The sequence below is a fragment of the Cuculus canorus genome, chromosome 4 (assembly GCF_017976375.1).
Source record: "Cuculus canorus isolate bCucCan1 chromosome 4, bCucCan1.pri, whole genome shotgun sequence".
NCBI classification, from domain to species: domain Eukaryota; kingdom Metazoa; phylum Chordata; class Aves; order Cuculiformes; family Cuculidae; genus Cuculus; species Cuculus canorus.
Window position 1 is genome coordinate 42,109,939 of NC_071404.1, and position 19,176 is coordinate 42,129,114.

At 36.4% G+C, this 19,176-nt stretch overlaps 1 protein-coding gene across 4 annotated transcripts in view; it reads right to left on the reverse strand.

Moving 5' to 3' along the window:
- Positions 1-19,176, reverse strand: part of TLL1 (tolloid like 1) — a 136,194-nt gene that overhangs the window by 33,030 nt on the left and 83,988 nt on the right. For all 4 annotated transcript variants that reach the window (XM_009565159.2, XM_054066009.1, XM_054066010.1 and 1 more), the window contains 4 exons: positions 16,855-16,979; positions 9,949-10,064; positions 2,411-2,513; positions 886-1,002 (listed from right to left, as the gene is read on the reverse strand). In XM_009565159.2, the coding sequence (XP_009563454.1) occupies positions 886-1,002; positions 2,411-2,513; positions 9,949-10,064; positions 16,855-16,979 (461 nt within the window). The remainder of the gene's footprint in view (positions 1-885; positions 1,003-2,410; positions 2,514-9,948; positions 10,065-16,854; positions 16,980-19,176) is intronic.

Here is a 19,176-nt window from a genome sequence, read left to right on the forward strand (position 1 = left end):
AAACTGATATACCTGTTTCAGTTTGTGAATATAATTCAGCAAATCTAATAGCTCTAAACATGTTTATAATATTCAGAAAGGCTTTGGAACCATGGATAATCTGAATCTATACATTTTACAGAATATATTTAAAGTCAAAATAATTCAATTTTACTTTTTGTTCACCTTTGAAATATAAGCATTCTTCATTAATATTTAATTCATTAATATTCATTAATAATTATCAACCTTTATAAGGAGAGGAATAAGACAGAAATCTCATATTTTATAATATTCTATGCATTTTAACCTTAAGTGCACAACTGCAAGCTTACACTGACTTTGAAGAAACAGCTAACAAATAATAAATATTTTTATGAAAAGTAAATGCACTTTTCAGGGCCCATACTGATAATCATGAAAGATGTGTGAACATCAACTAAGTCATACAGTTTACTACCATAGATTCAACGTTTATGAAAACAGGCTGTATTTCAAACAGGTGAATGTTGACTTGCTAACATACTCAGTGTGTGGGAGTGTCTCTACTAAGTAATCCCAGAGCATACAGAAAACTAAGTCAGATTTTTCTGAAGAATAAACAGAAAGTACTTGAAGAAATCTTCCCACACACTAAGCACAATACGCACATGTAGTTAATTGAACAACTGGTAAAAAATGTTTATGACTATCATCGGTGGTGTCCCTGGAAAAGAGGTCATCCGAAACCTGATCACAGGAAGAGTTTCTAAATGTCCTGTCTAGTAAGTTAACACTTACTGTCTCTTTTAGTAATACCGATTCCATATTAAGTTATTTCTGATTTTTTTTTCCTAATATACAAAGGTATCTGGTTAATACTTTTCCTCTGTGATCAAGTAATTTTAAATGCTGTAAGAGGCTTACCTTCATAAACTGCTGCAAAACCTTTCCCAACCCAGTTGCTGCTGCTGCGGAACTCGATCCACATCCTGCTGTCAGAGGACGCAAGGACTTCTGGCAGTTTGTCACCACAAAACCTGCCTAAAAACATGCAAGCAGTAACTGCATTTTCTGCCACCTCTGAAGCCAAATGCTGCAAACATTTAGACAAGTGTTTAACATTATAAACAGGAGTAGCATAACCAACTCAGTGGAGCTATTCACATGCTTATGGTTAAGCACATGTGTTTTTGCAGATCAAGACCTAATACACCAAGATTTTATTATAAAGCTTTCGGGACTTCTTTGCATTGCAGTTAGGTTCACAAGTCTAAGTATAAAATCTTATAGGAAGACAAAAATTAGTAGAAAAAATATTGTTATAGATTGGTTCTAGATGTACAAACCCAGGCATTTTGAAAGGGGAAGGTGAGTACTAACCTTAAGAGAGGAACATAATCGAGATCACAGTAATACTGCTCATTGTGTCTAAGGACCAAAGAGATTTAAAAACTATCATACAAATGACCCTAGACTACATTTTGCTCTTAAATGCAGCCTAGGTAAAATTGCTGTTTGTCTAGGTTATAGAGATAAGGAGAAAAGGTTAATTATTGCCTGGTCTTAATTGTTTCTTCCTTCTTTTGTTTTTAAGGCCAAGAAAATAGGCACTACTATTAAACAGCTTTCCTCTGTGTCTTTTTTCCTTTCTATTTTTTCCGATTTTAAATTGTAGCTGTTAGGATACTGTCAAATAGTTTTAGTCTCCATTCTAAAAATAACAACAAAACTGACCCAAGATGTTGGAGACATTCATGTTTTCTATGGTCTGAATACATGAGTTTCAATCAAAGATGATCACAGGATGTCAAACAAATCCTCCGAATTGGGCAGTGGCATTATGAGGTGTGAAATCTCTCCAACAACCCTCTGAATCAAGAAAACAATGGCTGCAGCTTCTTGTCTATTAGTTGCAACTCTAAGACATAATTCACTATTGCTTTGCAAATCTTTTCTCTGCAACAGCAGGGAAGGACATGCAAAGAAGAAATAGAAGTAATCTTCTATTCATAATTCAAAAGTACAGGAACAGAGCTAATAAGTACAGCTCTACAGCGGGTGTTCTCAACAACAGTGCATAAGCTTATTGCATGTTCTATGGCTTTCCCATCACATGTTCTACAGGTTCGTATGTATACTATTTCCCCATTTCTGTGAATAAAACTATGACAACTTCATATTTTAATACCCATAAGCAAAGCAAAAAGTTGCACATTTTGTAGTTTTCATCTCTCCACACACTGAATAACAGCTAGTGGCAATAAAAGGCGACTTGAAGTCAAATAAATTACTTATTTGAGGTCATTTACAGTTTCTTCCTATCACCAAGTTCAGATACTCTAGACATTTAAAACCCAAGAGATTTTTTGTGAGTTCAGCTGTGAGCAAGTCCACTGAAGTGAGCAAGTGTGGCAACTATGAACAGTGCAGTGTTCCAACAGTTACATACCAAGCAGAGGTGATTTTCTCCAGTAGCCATCTCTTACTTCAATATAGTCGTACCAACAAAGACTGCTCTTGTAAAGGTCCATGGTGGTGAAGTTTAAAACAATCTGCAACGAGAGGAGAACATCTAAATAAATTAAATGTGTTTAATATTAGAAAACTATCACAACAGCATTCTGTAGAACTTAAGCCAGAGTGGTCACCTGTGACAGGATTCCAGCTCCTTAGGCACTTAATTAAACTTTCTAAATTATGAAGTAGAAGTTGTTTGAGAGCATTATTTTTTTTTTTTTAATTTAATCATACATATTTGAACAGAGTCAGGACAGATAACTCAAAAGTAATTGCTTACAGGGAGATTTTCACTGAGAAATAAGAAATTGAGAATGCTATTTAGTTAAAATACTGTGTTACTATAGCTTTAGGTGTGTAATTTAACAATTCTGCCAATTATTTTCCATTCCAACTAAAATCAGCTTGTTTTAATTTTGGTTTGAATTTCCTTCTACCACTCTTTTGACAAGATAATTTACTTCCAAACAAGTTAAATATTGACAATCGTAGACAGCAATGCTGAAAGCCATATCGCTAAAAAAAAAAAAAAATGGTACACAGTACCTTGACAATTCTTAATGAAACTATAATAAAGCTTTTTACACAGAAATCAGAGTTCTGTGCAGTTCTGGAACTTTTGAACTTGTGCTCCCACTTTTACTAAGCACATCTGTAAATAGGCATGTTTTCAATACACAGTATCAGACCACTGCATTGTCTCATTTTGGTTCAGAAATACTAACCCTAAACTGTTATAAATGTGCCATTTTAACACAGTAATAGGATCATAGGATGTAACAACAACTACAGTTTGGACCCTGACTGACTAGGAGAGTCTCAGCATCATGTCGTGCAATTTCAGGGATAAGTTCAAAGAAGATTAAAAGTCATTCATATTTTATATTATAAAATAATTTCCAATTCATACCCTTTCACTGGATTTAAATGTATTTGGAATAGGAATTCCTCTTCTTCCAAATCAGTTCCTCAGTGTAGACTAATAAATATTTCAACCTAGCTAAAAATCTTATTTATTCACAATTGAGAATGGTTTTATTTTTAGCTTTGATCCTAGGAACTCATAATAAAAACCTGCTACTATAAAGCAAACATGAATTGCTGCACAGTAGCAAATACCTCATACTGTAAAAATGTCTCTCCATGGCAGCCTATGAAGCAGCTGCAATTGTCAGTTGAAAGGAGAGGAATTGACCCTTAGTCCGGCTTCAAGGAGGAAATGTAACACCATAACTGAAATAATGGGCCCAGATAGACAGACGGGATGGCTTACTTCCATCTCTTCTGAAGCCACTATGTGTCTCTTCAAAGACAACATAGTACAAGATTAAACCAGAAAGGCAGAACTTTTGCAGACTGTTTATTTTAAGAGGATAAAAAAAATCTCATCTGTCAGAGGAAGCTAATTTAAAGATAACATAAAGCTCAATGGTTTGGGTGTGTAGGTTAGACGGTAGAGCGTTACGGGAATGCTCTTCTCCAAACAACGCAAAACAGACAATCTCTCATAGCAAAACACTACATATCTTAACATTAGGCTGGCAGGGGTTTTCCTTTCTCTTACTTTTCACAAAGATTAACTGAGAACACCCATGTCAGTAATTATATCCTCAAAAATCTCTTCTGTTTTCAGTGGAGAATGGGAAACTTTATTTAATAATCTTAGCCCCCTCACCTAGGTCTGACAACCTACTGACTGTATGGGAAGAAGACCAAGCTCACAGGTGATTCAATTCAGCTTTCACCTTTACCACCATGATGCCATGGGAAACAGTAAACATCTCTAAGGCTACACATGAAACCTTACACCCAGAAGTCCTGTACAGTGAAGCACATTATGCTGGCAGCCACAGCCTTGTCAGATGAAGGTACAGGACATGAAGCATGCCAAGGACCATCAGGACAGCGCTGAATAAATGCATATCTGTTCTGATGCTTGAGTACAGCCAAACATTTATATCCGCAAGCTGCTTCCACATCCACAAAGCATGTAAAAGGGTTGCTTAAACAGCAGTCTGTCCTTTGCACAGTGTTCTCCATGGGAACATCCTGACAGCAGCTTTGAAATGTTTCTAGCATAGCAGATACAACAAACAGTCTGCTCTCTCTTTTGGTCATTTCCTTCTGTCACTTTAGATCCACAAAGGGAAGTAATAATTTAGTCTCAGATCTATACGCATAGAATATCTGCTTCAATGATATTATGATACTTTGGAAATATATTTAGATAATATTAACTCATGTCAGTCTGCCACTGGCATTCTAAATCATAAAAACCTATGACAATGAATAGTCATCAAATTATATTGTAGGCTTCCTTCCTGAGCTCAGAGGTGACAATGGAAAAATCTGAAATCAGACAATTGCTGTTAAATCCCTTCTCTTTGAGCAATAGAAATTACAGCAGAAATTACTATATTTAAGGAAAACATGTTCCTCACAGTGAAGGGTTTGCAGTACTAGATATGCTAATATCTTGAACTATTTTTCAGTATAGACACCCTTTGTCTGATCTTTGAAAATTACAGCAAATTAAGTCCTAGTGAATAATCAGGTTCAAACAGTATCTTGTATTATGCAAATACTGGATGTGTTCATAATCTTGGAGTTTAAAAAGATAATTAAATGCTTACTCATTTAATTGTTAAGTGAATGAGAACAATTATAAGTTTTCATACAGGAAATATATCGTCTGCTCTTAAAGCTATAGTAGATAGGGAATGAGAGGAGGGAAGGGGCAGAGGGAGTGTTACTTCTCTCTGCTGGCTGGTTTTCTTTTTTGTTTAAGCCAGTAAGCAAATCATCCAAACAGTAGATTGTTGAACTCCAAGGATTTGAACTTCCACTTTTGAGACACTTAAGATTTTATTCTATATCTCCTATGTCTCTGCAAGTTCTGTAAGCTAGACTTTCTAAGACTCCTTTCCCATTTCAGATGTGGCTAAGCAGGCCAAGTAGAACAAATTTCAACAACAAAGAGACAACTGGAATGATTCTGGTAAGCACAGAACATGCTTTGGATGCACTCTCAGCAGGCATGCACTATCATGTAGATTTCTACCTAACACCCTCTACCTTCCAATCCAGCCACTGAGCTACATCCCCCTTTGGATGGGTCTCATTTCCTCCTTGCCAGTTTTTCACCAGGACCTCGATGAAGAATGATATTTTAAATTTATTTGGCAAAATAGGAAGAATGTTTTCTTCCCAGTGTTACTGAGAAAACTGACAGAAATCCTTCGATGTCATACTATTCAGTTTCCAGAGCATTGCACTATTTACTTAAAAATGGTATGCATCAAAGAAACCATTACTTGATCAGCTGTGATTCATTAGGTTGCTGTGGTTGCATCCATTCACGTGTTCTCATGCTTCTTTTAGTCTTACAGCAGCACCTCCTCTTTCCATTTCCTTGTCTTATTTCTTGGATTCAGACTTGCCATGCCATTCCTTTCCAGGAAGGGAACGCCACAATTCACTTCTTTGATTTTGCCTACTACTACACCTCTCAAATTTCTTCTAGCTTACACCCACCCTTTCCCAGATGTCTAAGCCATGGGGCATTTTGCCTTTACTATTTAGGCACTTCATCAGGGACATCTACTAAACAAATAAATGCACAAATATTATCAGAATTCCAAACCCACCTACTTACCATGTTATTCTCCATGAGAAATACACAGATCTGGCTAAAGTCATTCATATGCTTTCCCCTGCTGCAGGTTTTTTATTAAATTCCCGAGTACTAGTCATATCCATTTCTGAGGACGGCAGAGAGGTCCTGTATATTCTCTCATTCACACAGCAATTCTATATGTCTTTTGCAGACTGTTTCTTCTTCAGCCTATCCTTCAGATAAAGAGGTTTTACCAAGTACAAAATTTTTATTCTTCTCAGTTCATCCATTTTGCAGTTCAGATTCCTTTTAAGCTCCTACCTTCTTCTTTTTCCTGAGTTGCTCAGACAACAGGTAGGTATCTCTGTATCTGGCCATAATACTTTGAAACCCCACTGCCCTCAGCAGTATCCTTGTCCTTTCCACCCATGTCCACCTCACCCCAGGTGTGCAGGCAGAGGCGTTCACGAGGGGAAGTCTTTTTCTCTACCCAGACAAGATGCAGACAGCTGGGTTAAGGTTAGCTTACCTTCCACGGCAGCTTAAGCTAAACCAGCTGGCTCTGTTGGAAGCAAGTTATGAAAGACACAGCCCATACCTCCTCCATTGGTTCAGCTGTGCAGAGTGTGGAGGTTTCTCACTAGTTTAGCCACAAGTTTTCCATTTTCCATGACAGCTGAAACATCAAATTTCTGTTTTCTGTTCGGAAATTTGCCTTTTTCCAAACCTTGGTTGCCAGGAATATAGTCAGGAAAAGGATGGTTTTACTTAGGTGTGATCATGTAATTGTCTCAAATTGTTGCTATCGAAATGGAAACCATTAAAATATAATGACTTTCCTCAAAGGCCCCTTCCTTTGAAACTACATGAAATAATCTTCAAAGCTTTCTCTCACTCTGACATGCCAAGGTATTCCTTAACATTGACCAGAATTCATTTGCTGTACATAGGCAGAACCCCCAGTCTGTCACAGCATGTTTTCTGGTCAGGAACCTAACACATATAAATATATTTAAGATTCAAATCTGCAATTTTGCAAAGCATTAAATAGAGCTACACACATAGCAGAGCTTGCTTAAGGGGACAGAACAGCTGAAAGTTTTCATAGGCAAAACAATCAATGGGTATTTGTCAGCACAATTAAGGAATTATTGATTACACAGCAGATTCAATTGTGCTAGTGCAGCTTCAGAGAGAATATACCATAGCCCCTACTGTCTGGGATAAGAGAACAAAAAATACATAGCAAACAACAAGTGGAACTACTTGGGTTTTCTGCAGATGGCATGTTTTCCCCCATATCAACCAACGATTTATCTGTCCTTTTTTATCATTCCTGTAAAACATTCAGGAAAACTGTAAAGTAATGTAACCTATTCAAAAAGACAGATTAAAAAAAAACCAAAACAGTGGCACAGTTGCAGCTCCTTATGCCAAAAAAATTTCTACACACCAGAAGGCAGAATTTGCCCTGGCAGAGGGCACACTGTATTACTAACACCATCCTCCCTCAGAGAGTTTTCTGTGTATGGATACCCTGTGTACAGCCATTTACCATATAGTTCAAAATCTTGAGAGAAAGTGAAGGTGAATGAACTGCCTTGTTTTAGTAACAGGGACACATACATTTTATGTTGGGCTAGCAATTTATGATGTCTATCAATAAAAAGAATGCTGCAGCCAGAGCATAACACTGCAGTCCCGTCCTTTGTTGAATTTCTCACCAAAGACCAGAAGTGTCAGTACTTGCAGAAAGCAGCATGGATATAATAGAAGTCCTCTAAACTATGCTCAAAGAGTACAATGTTATATCTCAATAAATAAGAGACAATCTGGACTGATGCTTTTTCAGTTTATTTTTAGGTAACTATAGCGCTCACAGACATTTCAGAACATGATGTGATGTACTTATACGTACTACAACCTCCACACAACATTCCTGAGAACTAACAGGGTAAAAGCAGCAAACAAAGGAACAAAAACGTGTGTCCAAGGTACCATGATATATGCATTATTTAAGATTTAGAGCTCATTTCTTCTATAAGCTATTCACATCAAGTACTTGCTGCAAATAGGGTCCTTTATCTCAAGACAGACAATAACCTGTGGGAATAGCACTGACAAAACAGATTTTTTTGACATTAGCATAAATATAATTTACTTCATTCTTGCTGAACTATATGGAGACTACGAGAGTTGGAGGTCAGAACAGTGCCCTACAGACATGACTTGTCATGTTAAATTTCAATTACGAAATTGTGTTTAGTCTTTTGCTCCAGCTGGGGTGGGTAGGATAGGAAGGGAGCTGGTCTTTCTACACTGCTCACCAAGACAGGGGCTTTTCCCAATAAAGCTTTTATACAGCACAATACAGCTCCAGTGATGGTTACAATCTCAAGACAGAATGGTATTACAAATACATTACAATTACACTAACATCCACAGATAGGCTTGCACAAAGTTGGAGTATGAATACTTAAGCAGGACTGTTTTCTAATTATATTTTTTTCGAAAGCCAATAATAATGGTAGACAAACGCTACAGCTTTTTCATTTTACTGAAGAATAGGAAAAAAATCTAAGCTATTTTTGTTGTTATCACAGCAATGTCTAAGAAGCGGGGGACATAAAATTACCTATCTAGATTAATTTGCATCTTTTGCACAAACCTTCTCTTATTCATCTGTTTTCATTTGTTTTTCCCTGCCAACCTGCAGAGCCACCCACACCATCCCAGCACAGAATGTTTATTTTCCCTCCTGTGTCTGGCTCTTGCCCAGAGGAGGACGAACACTTTCCAAATGACTTCACTTTCATCCCCCACAGTGGCAAATGCTCTTACAGCTCCTCAGGATCTATTAGCACATTAAGAACATATATTCATGGTGTGTACCAGGCCCCTGACCTGAGAGAAACATTGAATAAAGTAATCTAAACAGGAGAAAACTATGTTCAATATGAACTTGGAAACCACCGACAAAACTGACTGAAATATCTGGGGGTAAATGCCAGGTCTACCTCTTTGAACTCCAGTACTGAGACCAGTGCTAGGTTTTGAATTTCCGTCTTTAGGTTGTATTTGCTTAATAACAGCCACCGATTCTTGCAGGGAAACTTAAATCTTTGGGGTTTTTTTCCTGCATATTTTGTCTCAGGTGAAACTTCCCATTGCTCCCTCTACCCTTATTTATTTTGAGGTAGCAAATATTTGAGCCGATAATTTAAACCCAGATTCTGCTAGCACGTTATGAAAGCATACACAAGAACAGGTTTTGCTTTCACTAGGATGGCACGCTTCTCTCCCTGAACCATTCTCACCAAGCCAGTATTTTTTTCCACTTTTCCCCCTAAAATTAGTGGCCAGAAAGTATATAAGCCAGAACAATACCAGGCAATACCTAAAGCAACACTTTCCTTACCCCATTTTATTTCTGTTTCACTTAAGAAAAAACATCTCATTCAGTACACTAAGAGCTTCCTTAGTCAGAGCCCAAGCTATCAGCCTCACACAGCTCAGTCAGCACACCCAAGGGCCATACTGGCGAGGACACCATCCAGGGGCCTGCACTCTCTCTTCCATCTTTAGACTGAACATCCTGAAGAGACTTCATGATGCAAACATGTATCAGATTGAAATCATGGCTACACTTCACGTGGACAGACACTGAATAGATGTGGTTCTAATGCCACAGACCGAAGTCAAGTCAATGGCACACAGTTCATGGTCCAATTTTTTGTGGCATACTATTGTTTTCAATTATTATGCAAGCCTTAAACTTCAGTGAATAGCTAAAGAAAAGCAACATTTTATTTTGAAAATAGTATCTAGGTTTAGCTAAGGGATTATTAAAATACCTTTTCTCCTGGGGTCACAGAGATCCTCCATATGCAGTGTGTGTAGGATGGATAACCATTTGGAAATCCTGGAGAAGAAAAGTTGCCTGTAGAATCCTGCAGTGTTTCTCCACAGGCTGAAAGAAACAAAATACAGTAAAAATATAAAATTGAATATGCCTAACAGAAAAATTTATCTTTCCAATATCTACTCAGAATACATTTAACTCACTGCAGATGCAGAATGGAAAACAGACTAGTTATTTTACAATTTATTCAAAACAATGATTTTAAGCCAGTCTGACATTCATTCCATTTTAAACAGGATGTTTTTATTCCACAAACTATTTCACTCATGTGCTGTCTGCTGACATAACTAAAATTATAGCAGTCTTAAAAATGTCATTGTTGTCTACCAACTGCAAAATTATATATATAACTTTATTTTGGTGAAAAAAAAAATTAGGCACACCCCTAGACACATCCTTTAAGAACTAAAACAAAAGTAAAACAAAAGCTGGCGCACAATGATTGGTACCACACAAGAATTTCATCAGTGGTTTCATTTAATTTAGTACTGCATGAGAGACTGATCTGACCTAAAGTCACTTTCATTTATATTAGTATAGAAAACTTAATCCTATATTCAACAAAATCTCCTTGCAACACTGATTTGTAGGGATCTGAGTAATAAAGCAAAGCAAATGTAAAGTCCTAAAATACCAAAGGTTTTTATATCCTTTATCATCGAAGATTTTAGCTCCCATATCTCACCTGTCAGTCATGCTACCGGCTGGTGGTGGTATGGTTAATAATTACTCTTCACACTAAAATACAGCATTGAAAGCTCCAGCCATTCTCCACCACTAAAACTGATTTTGGTAGGGTGTCACACCTCAGTCTGTCATCTTTTTTGACCTTAATCAAGTTGTTTCACCCACTGACTTTGCAGGTGTGACACGAGAGATGTGAATTTGAGAATATTATTCTATGACTGACAGTATAATGAAGTCTGCAATGCTTTCAAATTACAGCACCAGCACTGCCAGCAGGTGAACGAATGTGTCATCAAAACCTCAATGAATTATAAATGATCTGGAAAATCTCTAAATAAAAAGGGACAAAGGAAGAGATTGCTTATGACAAAGACAGACAACACAGCTGTAAAGGCTGTCTTGTTAAAATGCATCTAAGATATAATCTGACAACTACACTGTAATATCAGGCATAGGCTACATTCAAGGCATTAAATATGCTCTGTGACACTGAAATAGTTTTTGAGATGAGAAGAACAAAGAAAGATTGGTACAGCTCCCAAAAAATTTAATGGCTAAAGTCACTGTCACATTGTCCTTTAGGAAAGGAAAGAAAGACAGAAAGAAAGGAAGAAGGAAAGAAAGAATAATTCTTTTCCTCTCTTCTCTTGAAAAAAGTGGTTTTATCTTCAGAAAAATTGCAGGCAGCCTCAGCAAATGACACATATACAGAAGGTTTTCAATGCTAAATAATTATTTCTGTACTAAGCTCTTTCAGTGAAAAAGCTATATCCATCATTAACCACCATTTATTTTTAACACAGCAATGAATGCAAACTTAAATAAATCGTAGAGTACTGTCGCTGTATTGTAGCTTATAGCAGATATGCAAAGTGGCTAAGAGACAGACAAAAGTAAAACTGTAGTCTTGTACAGGCATAGAGGAAAGCAGAGGCCAAAGAGAAGATACTCTTTGCAGGAGATGAACGCACCACTCAGATCCGTGAAGATCCAAGTATTCTTCTCACTGCTTTTGTAGCCTTCTCTTGTTCTTTTGCTCATACATGGCTTCATGGAGACTACCTACACCAGTGTACTCTCAACAGGCACACAAGTATACTTCAAGCATACGTATTCTGTTTGCTCTAGCTACAAATATATTTCACTAAAACTACAGTTACTATCAAGCCTTAAGCAGGTGATATACACGTCATGAAGAGTGCTGTTCGGCCAATCCCTTCCACTCACACTAAACTTCAGCTCACAAGTATTGATTATAAAGCCACGCAATGCACATTCCCACATAATGTGAAGTATGTAAGCAAACAAAATGCTGTGAAGTATGTGGGACATGCGAAATGTCCATTCGAATGCAGCCCTGCAATTAGTAAGAGGAGAAGAGGAAAATACTGGTCTAACTACCTCTTACTTACTCAAAGTCCCTAAATTATCACATTATATAAGCAAGCACATCAATGAATTAAGTGTAACAGCTTTACATTTTTAAAAACATTTCAGAATTTTTCTCTCTTATACAGAGTACAGGATTATTTTCTCCAGAATATTAATAATACTCCATGCTTCATGTACAGAAGTTGTATGTAGCCTTAAAACTACAGATTTTAAGTTGCAAAATGTGCCATGGAACATTTTGGCTTTCAAAGAATTATAGAATAAAGTTGGTTAATCCAACAATTTAACTTAACCATATTTAATGCCTGGAGGTGCTCTATCAAATAATTTTCATAAATATTTCTGAATTAAAGGCAAGCATAGGAAAAATTGCAATAGGATTACTTTACTATGAATTAACACAATAAGAATTTATGAAATGTTTGGGCATTTATTATTTAAAAGCAAATTCCTTTGCAATGCATCAATGGTAACTGAAACACTTAAACTAGAGAATGTAAGGTTTTTCTCTGTAACTGGGTTGTGACAACTACAGCACTTGCGATTAGGTTTATAAAATGGTATATTATAAACATTTACGATGTGACAGTCCATTAGTAATGGAGTTCACTTTGGGGACCAACTGTAGAAGAAAAATGAGTGGTAAAGGCCATTTATTTAAATTTTCTAAGAACTAATCTTAATATATTTCATGCTAGAAGAAATTCAATCTTATACACGTCTGCTATGTAAAGCATTTGTACATTTTTATTCCACTGCTACTCATTAATATTGTGAATGTTTTCTCTGATGCTTTCCCTTTTCTCCCCTCAAACGTCATGCTAGGCTAGACCACTTGCTGAAATGCCACTTTATCTCTACACACACACACACACACTCCAGACATTACAACAATCTCCTGACTGTTTTACAGCTTGAGAAGGTTAGACTTCTGACAAGCCTCTCTGTGATAAGGAAAGGGAAACTATTTTTGCTTCTCCTTGAAAAGATTGGCAATTGGTGCAGGCAGCAGGTAAATTATATGCTTATATAAAGCAATTTCTACCAGTGAACTTTGTGGTAGTGTTCAATTACATTGCCTGTGTATAACATCCCTCTGGGCTGGCCAACATACATGGTCAAGTCCTATTAAGGATTATACTGAAATCTGCAGATGACAAAGCCCATATCCTCCAGGATACTCATTCTTCTGTCCACCGCACTAGCAAATACCTAGTGTCTTATTCAGCTAATTTAAGCTTGCTCTTTTCCAAAGAGAATTAAGATCTTTAACACTTTTCCTTAGATCCAAGTGTGTACAACTATACATATATGGCATACAAAGCTGCCACACAGCCCTAAAACTATCTGATGCTGATAATGTACTTGTTAAACCAAAAAAACTAGAATCGTTTACTAAAACTCAGTGTCTTACTGTTGACTTGACTCCCCTTTACAATTGTAGGGAAATGGTCTTAATCTAAAAGCCTTAATCCTCCTTATCCTGACTTTTGAAGTTGAACACACTTCTCTAATCTAATAGAGATGGGAGCATGTTAAAGCTTGAGGAACAGTGAGAACAGCACAAAAAAAGAGGCAGGCTGTCATCTGCTGTCTTCCACACACACTGTGACACATACCCTAGCAATTTGTAAGTTTACTGAACTTCCATTCACCTCTTCTTCCTCTGCACAGCCATCTCTCCTGCCAGTCTGAGCCTCCTTTCCCATCCGTTACTCAGTCCCACTCTACCCACTTATTTCCTGTCTTCTCTTTCTGCTCTAATTTCCCTTTCTTATGCTCTTACTCCCATAAAACTAGATATAAATTTAAATCAACTACAATTTCTATATAAAACTATAAAGTGGACCTGTGTTGAATTTTTTTGTAGCTGCACTAGACTAAAGCATGTTCTATTATTCCATTACAAAGTCTGAAAACCATTGTAAAACATCCACTCAAAGTTCAAAATTCTGGCAGAGGAAGGAACCTCAACCTAATTGCTTGCTTTCTCATTATTATTCCATCATTTAACAGTGTAACTCAGTTTTAAATGTAACAGACATCTATCAGAAACTATGTTTTCTTTTGACAAAAATCCTAAGAAATAAGAATAAAAAAATAATAAATTGCTGTTGCTAGGTTGTTGAGCCCTGGCATTTACTCAGTTGGTGAAAGACTGGTTATTAAATCTCATGCCTTGGCTTGACCAAGCTCAAAACTGCATCTTGGTCACTAAACCCTTTTCTGAATAATGACCCTGAATATCCTGACTAGCTAAAACAACCCCGAAGGCTAAGCTGCCTCACTACTGTGAGGATCAATTGTATTCTCCAGCAGCCCTGAGCTCAACTCCATATTCTCTGGCCCTAAAAAATGTAGCCATCCTCTGGGACCAGAAACTGCTTGCATGAATAAATAGAACTCCAAACAAAACATGTACAATGCTGCAAAAATTCTTTATCAGCGAAGTGTGCATTTCTGGAAAATATTGATTTAAATTACTGGTTTCTGTATTTTCATTGCATTACATTTAAGGCAACACAAATGAACACATGAAAAAGTGCAGATGTCAATGTTTCAAATATTCACTGCTATTTTACCATAAGCAGACATCATGACTAACGTCTTTTGTCTGAAATAGGAAATACAGCCACCTCCAAAAACAAGTTTGAACAAGTTTTATTTCTACACACTATGATGATCACATGATTTTTTTCATAAAACCAAAAGCTTAATGTCTGAATTTTCAGTCTCAATATTTGCTGGAAGACTTATTAGATCACAATTACAGTGCAACCTACAGAGTTGCTTTCTCTGTTGGATATTTAAGTTCTTGTTGTCTTATCAAGTTATGCAGCTTTTATAAAAAATATTAACTGAAAAAATAGCATGTTAAATGGTATGCCATTTAAAATTTGCAGCAAAGCCTTCTGCCGTTATCCATCTCTTAAAGCTCACTTTCTTTTATGGATTCACACTCACCTAAGAAAGGTAAAAAAACTATGTTTTTTATCACAAATTTTGCCAAAGCAAAGTGCCAGAGAAGGAGCATGATCCTGCAACCATCACTCATGTCTATTATCCCTCTGACCCATGTTGACCAGGACTACAAAGAGTAGCTTGCTTTTAAAATGCACACTACTGTTGAACAACTCTAGTTTTACAATAATGTGAAACTAACTTTTAACAAGACTTGCAAGAAATTGAAAAAAACGATAACACATTTTCATAAATTATATGAAAAGGAAATTTTCTTTGAATTTTAGCTTAAAAATCACATTGTATCTCTTTCAGTTGACTGAAAGTACATGTTAGAGGATTATACACACAACAAACATCCTAGGCTGAAATTTATTTATTTTTCTTAAGTCAGTGTGATCACAAAATACCAGCTATTTGCACAGTGGGTTTGATTCTACAGACTATTTTTGCCTCCTAAATTTGTCTTTAATCAAAATACATATGTATTTTCTGTGTTTATGAAATTGTTGTTCTCTGTATACTCTTATCAGAAATAACACTTCCAAGAAGAATGACATTATTCAAGTCCTTTCTGTACCAAAAGGAAAAAGCAAAAATTATTCCAAAAGGAACAGTTGTTAAAGAAAATATGTTAAAGTGGTTTCTCCTCTGTAGGCCCAGAAGCACTCTTTGTGTTCTTGGTAAACAGGAGATAATGATTCCATATAGCAAGAGCACAAAGGAAAAGCATATTTCAGCTGTACAGTGTACATCAAACACACATCAGATGCCCCAGTTCTTAAGTGGACCCCACTGCTGCTGATACAAATTTGAAGCAGCTCTGGCACTTCAGTCCTGATCCCTCTTTGTACTCCTTCTGTCTTGACCAGGTCATAAAAGGTAGCCATATGTCTGACTTAAAACAGTTACTGGGACTTCATTAATTCCCACGAGGAGCAGGAGGGCTGTAAAACCTATATGGCACAGAGCTTGTATGTCTAGCATCCCATAAAGACCTTGCTGACAAATTCTGGCTGAGAGATGGCACTTCTGAACTGCTTCAGTTGACACCAAAGGATAAAACTGGTGTCAGCCATAACTAGAGCAAGGAAAGTAAAAACTTTTGCTTTGACATTTCCACCACTCTTCTAGCTCTTAGCTAAGAACTAGCACTAGAGAACAAGGAGAACTGCAGGGCTAACACGGGGTTACTCCAGACTTGCCACTGATGTCTCTGAGACACAGAACAATTTCAGCCCAACACTGAGACAAAACATTGAGACGCGTTAAATTTACAGGATGCTAGAATTAGTATTTGAATATCTTCTGCCTAAGTGTATATGTTAAAACTGTAGAACTTTTGTAATAAGATGTAACCAGTTCATCCATAGTAGACTTTACAACTTCGTTGTCTTGGCTTGCAATTTGTCAAATTTTCAAAAGACATAATGTGTTCAGAGATGATTGCAATGATTTAATTTGCTCCTTCTGCACTCTACTTGAATTCAAATTAAAAAAGTACTCTAGTCTGCAAACAGAAGTGATATTAAACATCTTTTCTTTTTTTCCTAGTCACTGAACAGATAAGGAAAACAAAGACTGAAATGTCATGGAACTAAGTTTATCTGTCCTTAAGTGATTTGCATTCCAGAGACCTTACCTATAAGATTTTTTTATGATTCAATTCTTGAATTGCCTACGCCAGTTGCCACCACAGAGACTACCGAGCAGCTGACTCAAAAAATGTATCATTCCTCTTGAACAACAAGTCAAACAGTTGCTAGTATGTGGGTTTTGTTTGTTTGTGGTGCAATACCTGGACATCTATACAGCTTTCTTGCCTGTGCAATATCTCCTTTACTTAGACGAGTACGCTGGCCAATGGCAGGTCGTATACCATTATCATCACGGGAAGGGAGAATGGTATCCAGAAACATGCCCCTAAAAAAAATAAAAATAAAAATAGACCCCAAACCCCCTATCAGGTTTCCATCATAAAACTGTCTGAGTTTTATGAATATATAATGCTATTTTGTAAATCTAGAATTTACATTTGGCATAAATAAGAGGGTAAAACGCAGAACTTTCAATACAGAAAACACATCATAAAAATTCCTTAGGTTGGCAAACTTTATGCAATGTTATGAAAAAAGATTCTTCTTTCAGTACATCAATAACATATCGGCTATTATATTTCTGTGAGACAACAAGAGGGAAATCTCTTACTGCTATTAACACCACATAGGAAAAAGGCACTGCTGTTAAGCTCTTCTATATTGAAAAGAAGATTTAATAATAAAATTCTATAAAAATACATAAGACCTTATCATAAAATTCTTAATTATAAAGTTGCTCTTTCTAACAAAGTTTTTAAGAGAAGTCTAAAAGACTGACTTAAACATGTTAGAGCAGGTAAAGTAAGGCACACTAATTCCAAATGTCTAGTTTTATTGAAAATTTCCCAACTTTTCAATATTATCCAAAATATTTTGTTAGTCTGAAACACTTTTTAGAAGACTAAAGTACAAAATTAAGTTCAATTATCATATTATGGAATTTGAAAATCCCTCAAATCCCATAAAATGGAAGTTAACAGATAAATATCTTTCTTTAGTCTCTTGTTTTTATTTTTTTATACTCTCTTGTATACTTGTAGGGCTTTTATTTCAATAAAATTGGTATTTTCAGCCATAATGTAGGTCCAAAAAGGAATGACCAGTAAGGATCTTTGTAGTTAGGAATACTCCTTATAAATAAAGCTATTTATTTTGCAGTATAATAAATGAACCACTTTGAGTATTGCAAGTAAATACTGCTCTTTAACCAGTCAGATTTCTTGTGGCATCACTAGAAATTTTGAAAAAAGGAATCATCTCAGGATGTTACCCTAATCTAAACAGTAAATAAACTACTTCCAGCATTATTCAGTTTATAGAAGTAAGGCACATTACTGTTTCAAGTATTTGTACCTATAAATTATAATTTTATTTTCCACTGCTTTTTAGTACAACTTGAAATTGATGCTTTTCATATTTTGAAAAAAGTGAAAACAACCCTTTCATTAAAGCCTTAGCACTTTAATAAGGGAACAACGTGTAACAGTTTTAATACAGCATGAACAACATCATCATGTATGACTAGAGCTTTATGATGTTTGGTGATTTCTGCTACTTATCTGGGTGAGTAAAGTCTAATAACAAACAGCTGGCAATACCCCATACCAAGGACAAGTCATGCTTTCGAGATAAATCAGTGCAAATCAATATATGACCTCAAGGGTTTGCTGGTTATTTTTAAACAATATGAAGTAATAGCCCCTTGTACCTCAGGGCAGGGCATGCCTACTCATAGCACTATCATTTTTTTCCGGCTTAGAAAGTAGTGAAGTCAGGCCCACAAATCAAATTATCTTGATGTTGCCAATGCCAAAGGACTCTGGGGGGTTCTAGCTTGTTAAATTACACTATTTTATATAGGTCCTTATAATCTCTTCCTAAAGGTAAAGGTATCTGTAATTGGATTAAACAATGTGACTAAAATCTATCTTATGTGGTTCGTTCCCTTGCTCCTCCAGGGGTGAAAATTGTGTATGCTGAATACATACTTTGGTAGGGCTTTTAATAAGATTCATATTAAGGAGAACAAGCTTAAGATATTTGTAAAGGCTGGAGAGGTTTCTGGTGATCTTCAGTTTACTTCATAGTTTCAGATTGTCTAGTATTTTTGTCAAAACACATGAACTGGACAAAAAATAAGTAGCTAAGCACACAACTTCTTAAACTAGCATTTTTTTTTTTTGAGCTTTCTTTTAATTTAGATGACTGATATTTTTAGACAGTGGTTAGCTGAACTGTGACTTGGTATGAAATATAACAAGAGACCAGGTGGAGGACAACTCCTTCGCTTCTTCTCCAGAGTAGGGCTAGCCTGTGGGAACAGCTCATTTTGCATCTCCCCACAACCATGCAGAGTTGCAGAGCAAGCCCCACTGGACTTACTGAGGCATTGGGGAAGGATCAGCCTGCAACAGGCCAGAGCAAAACCAGCAGAACTCTTTACTATATGGTTTAGGTGACAGTAACAATCTGTACACACATTAGAGAAGAGGCTGCAGTCTCTACTATAAATGATTGACTGC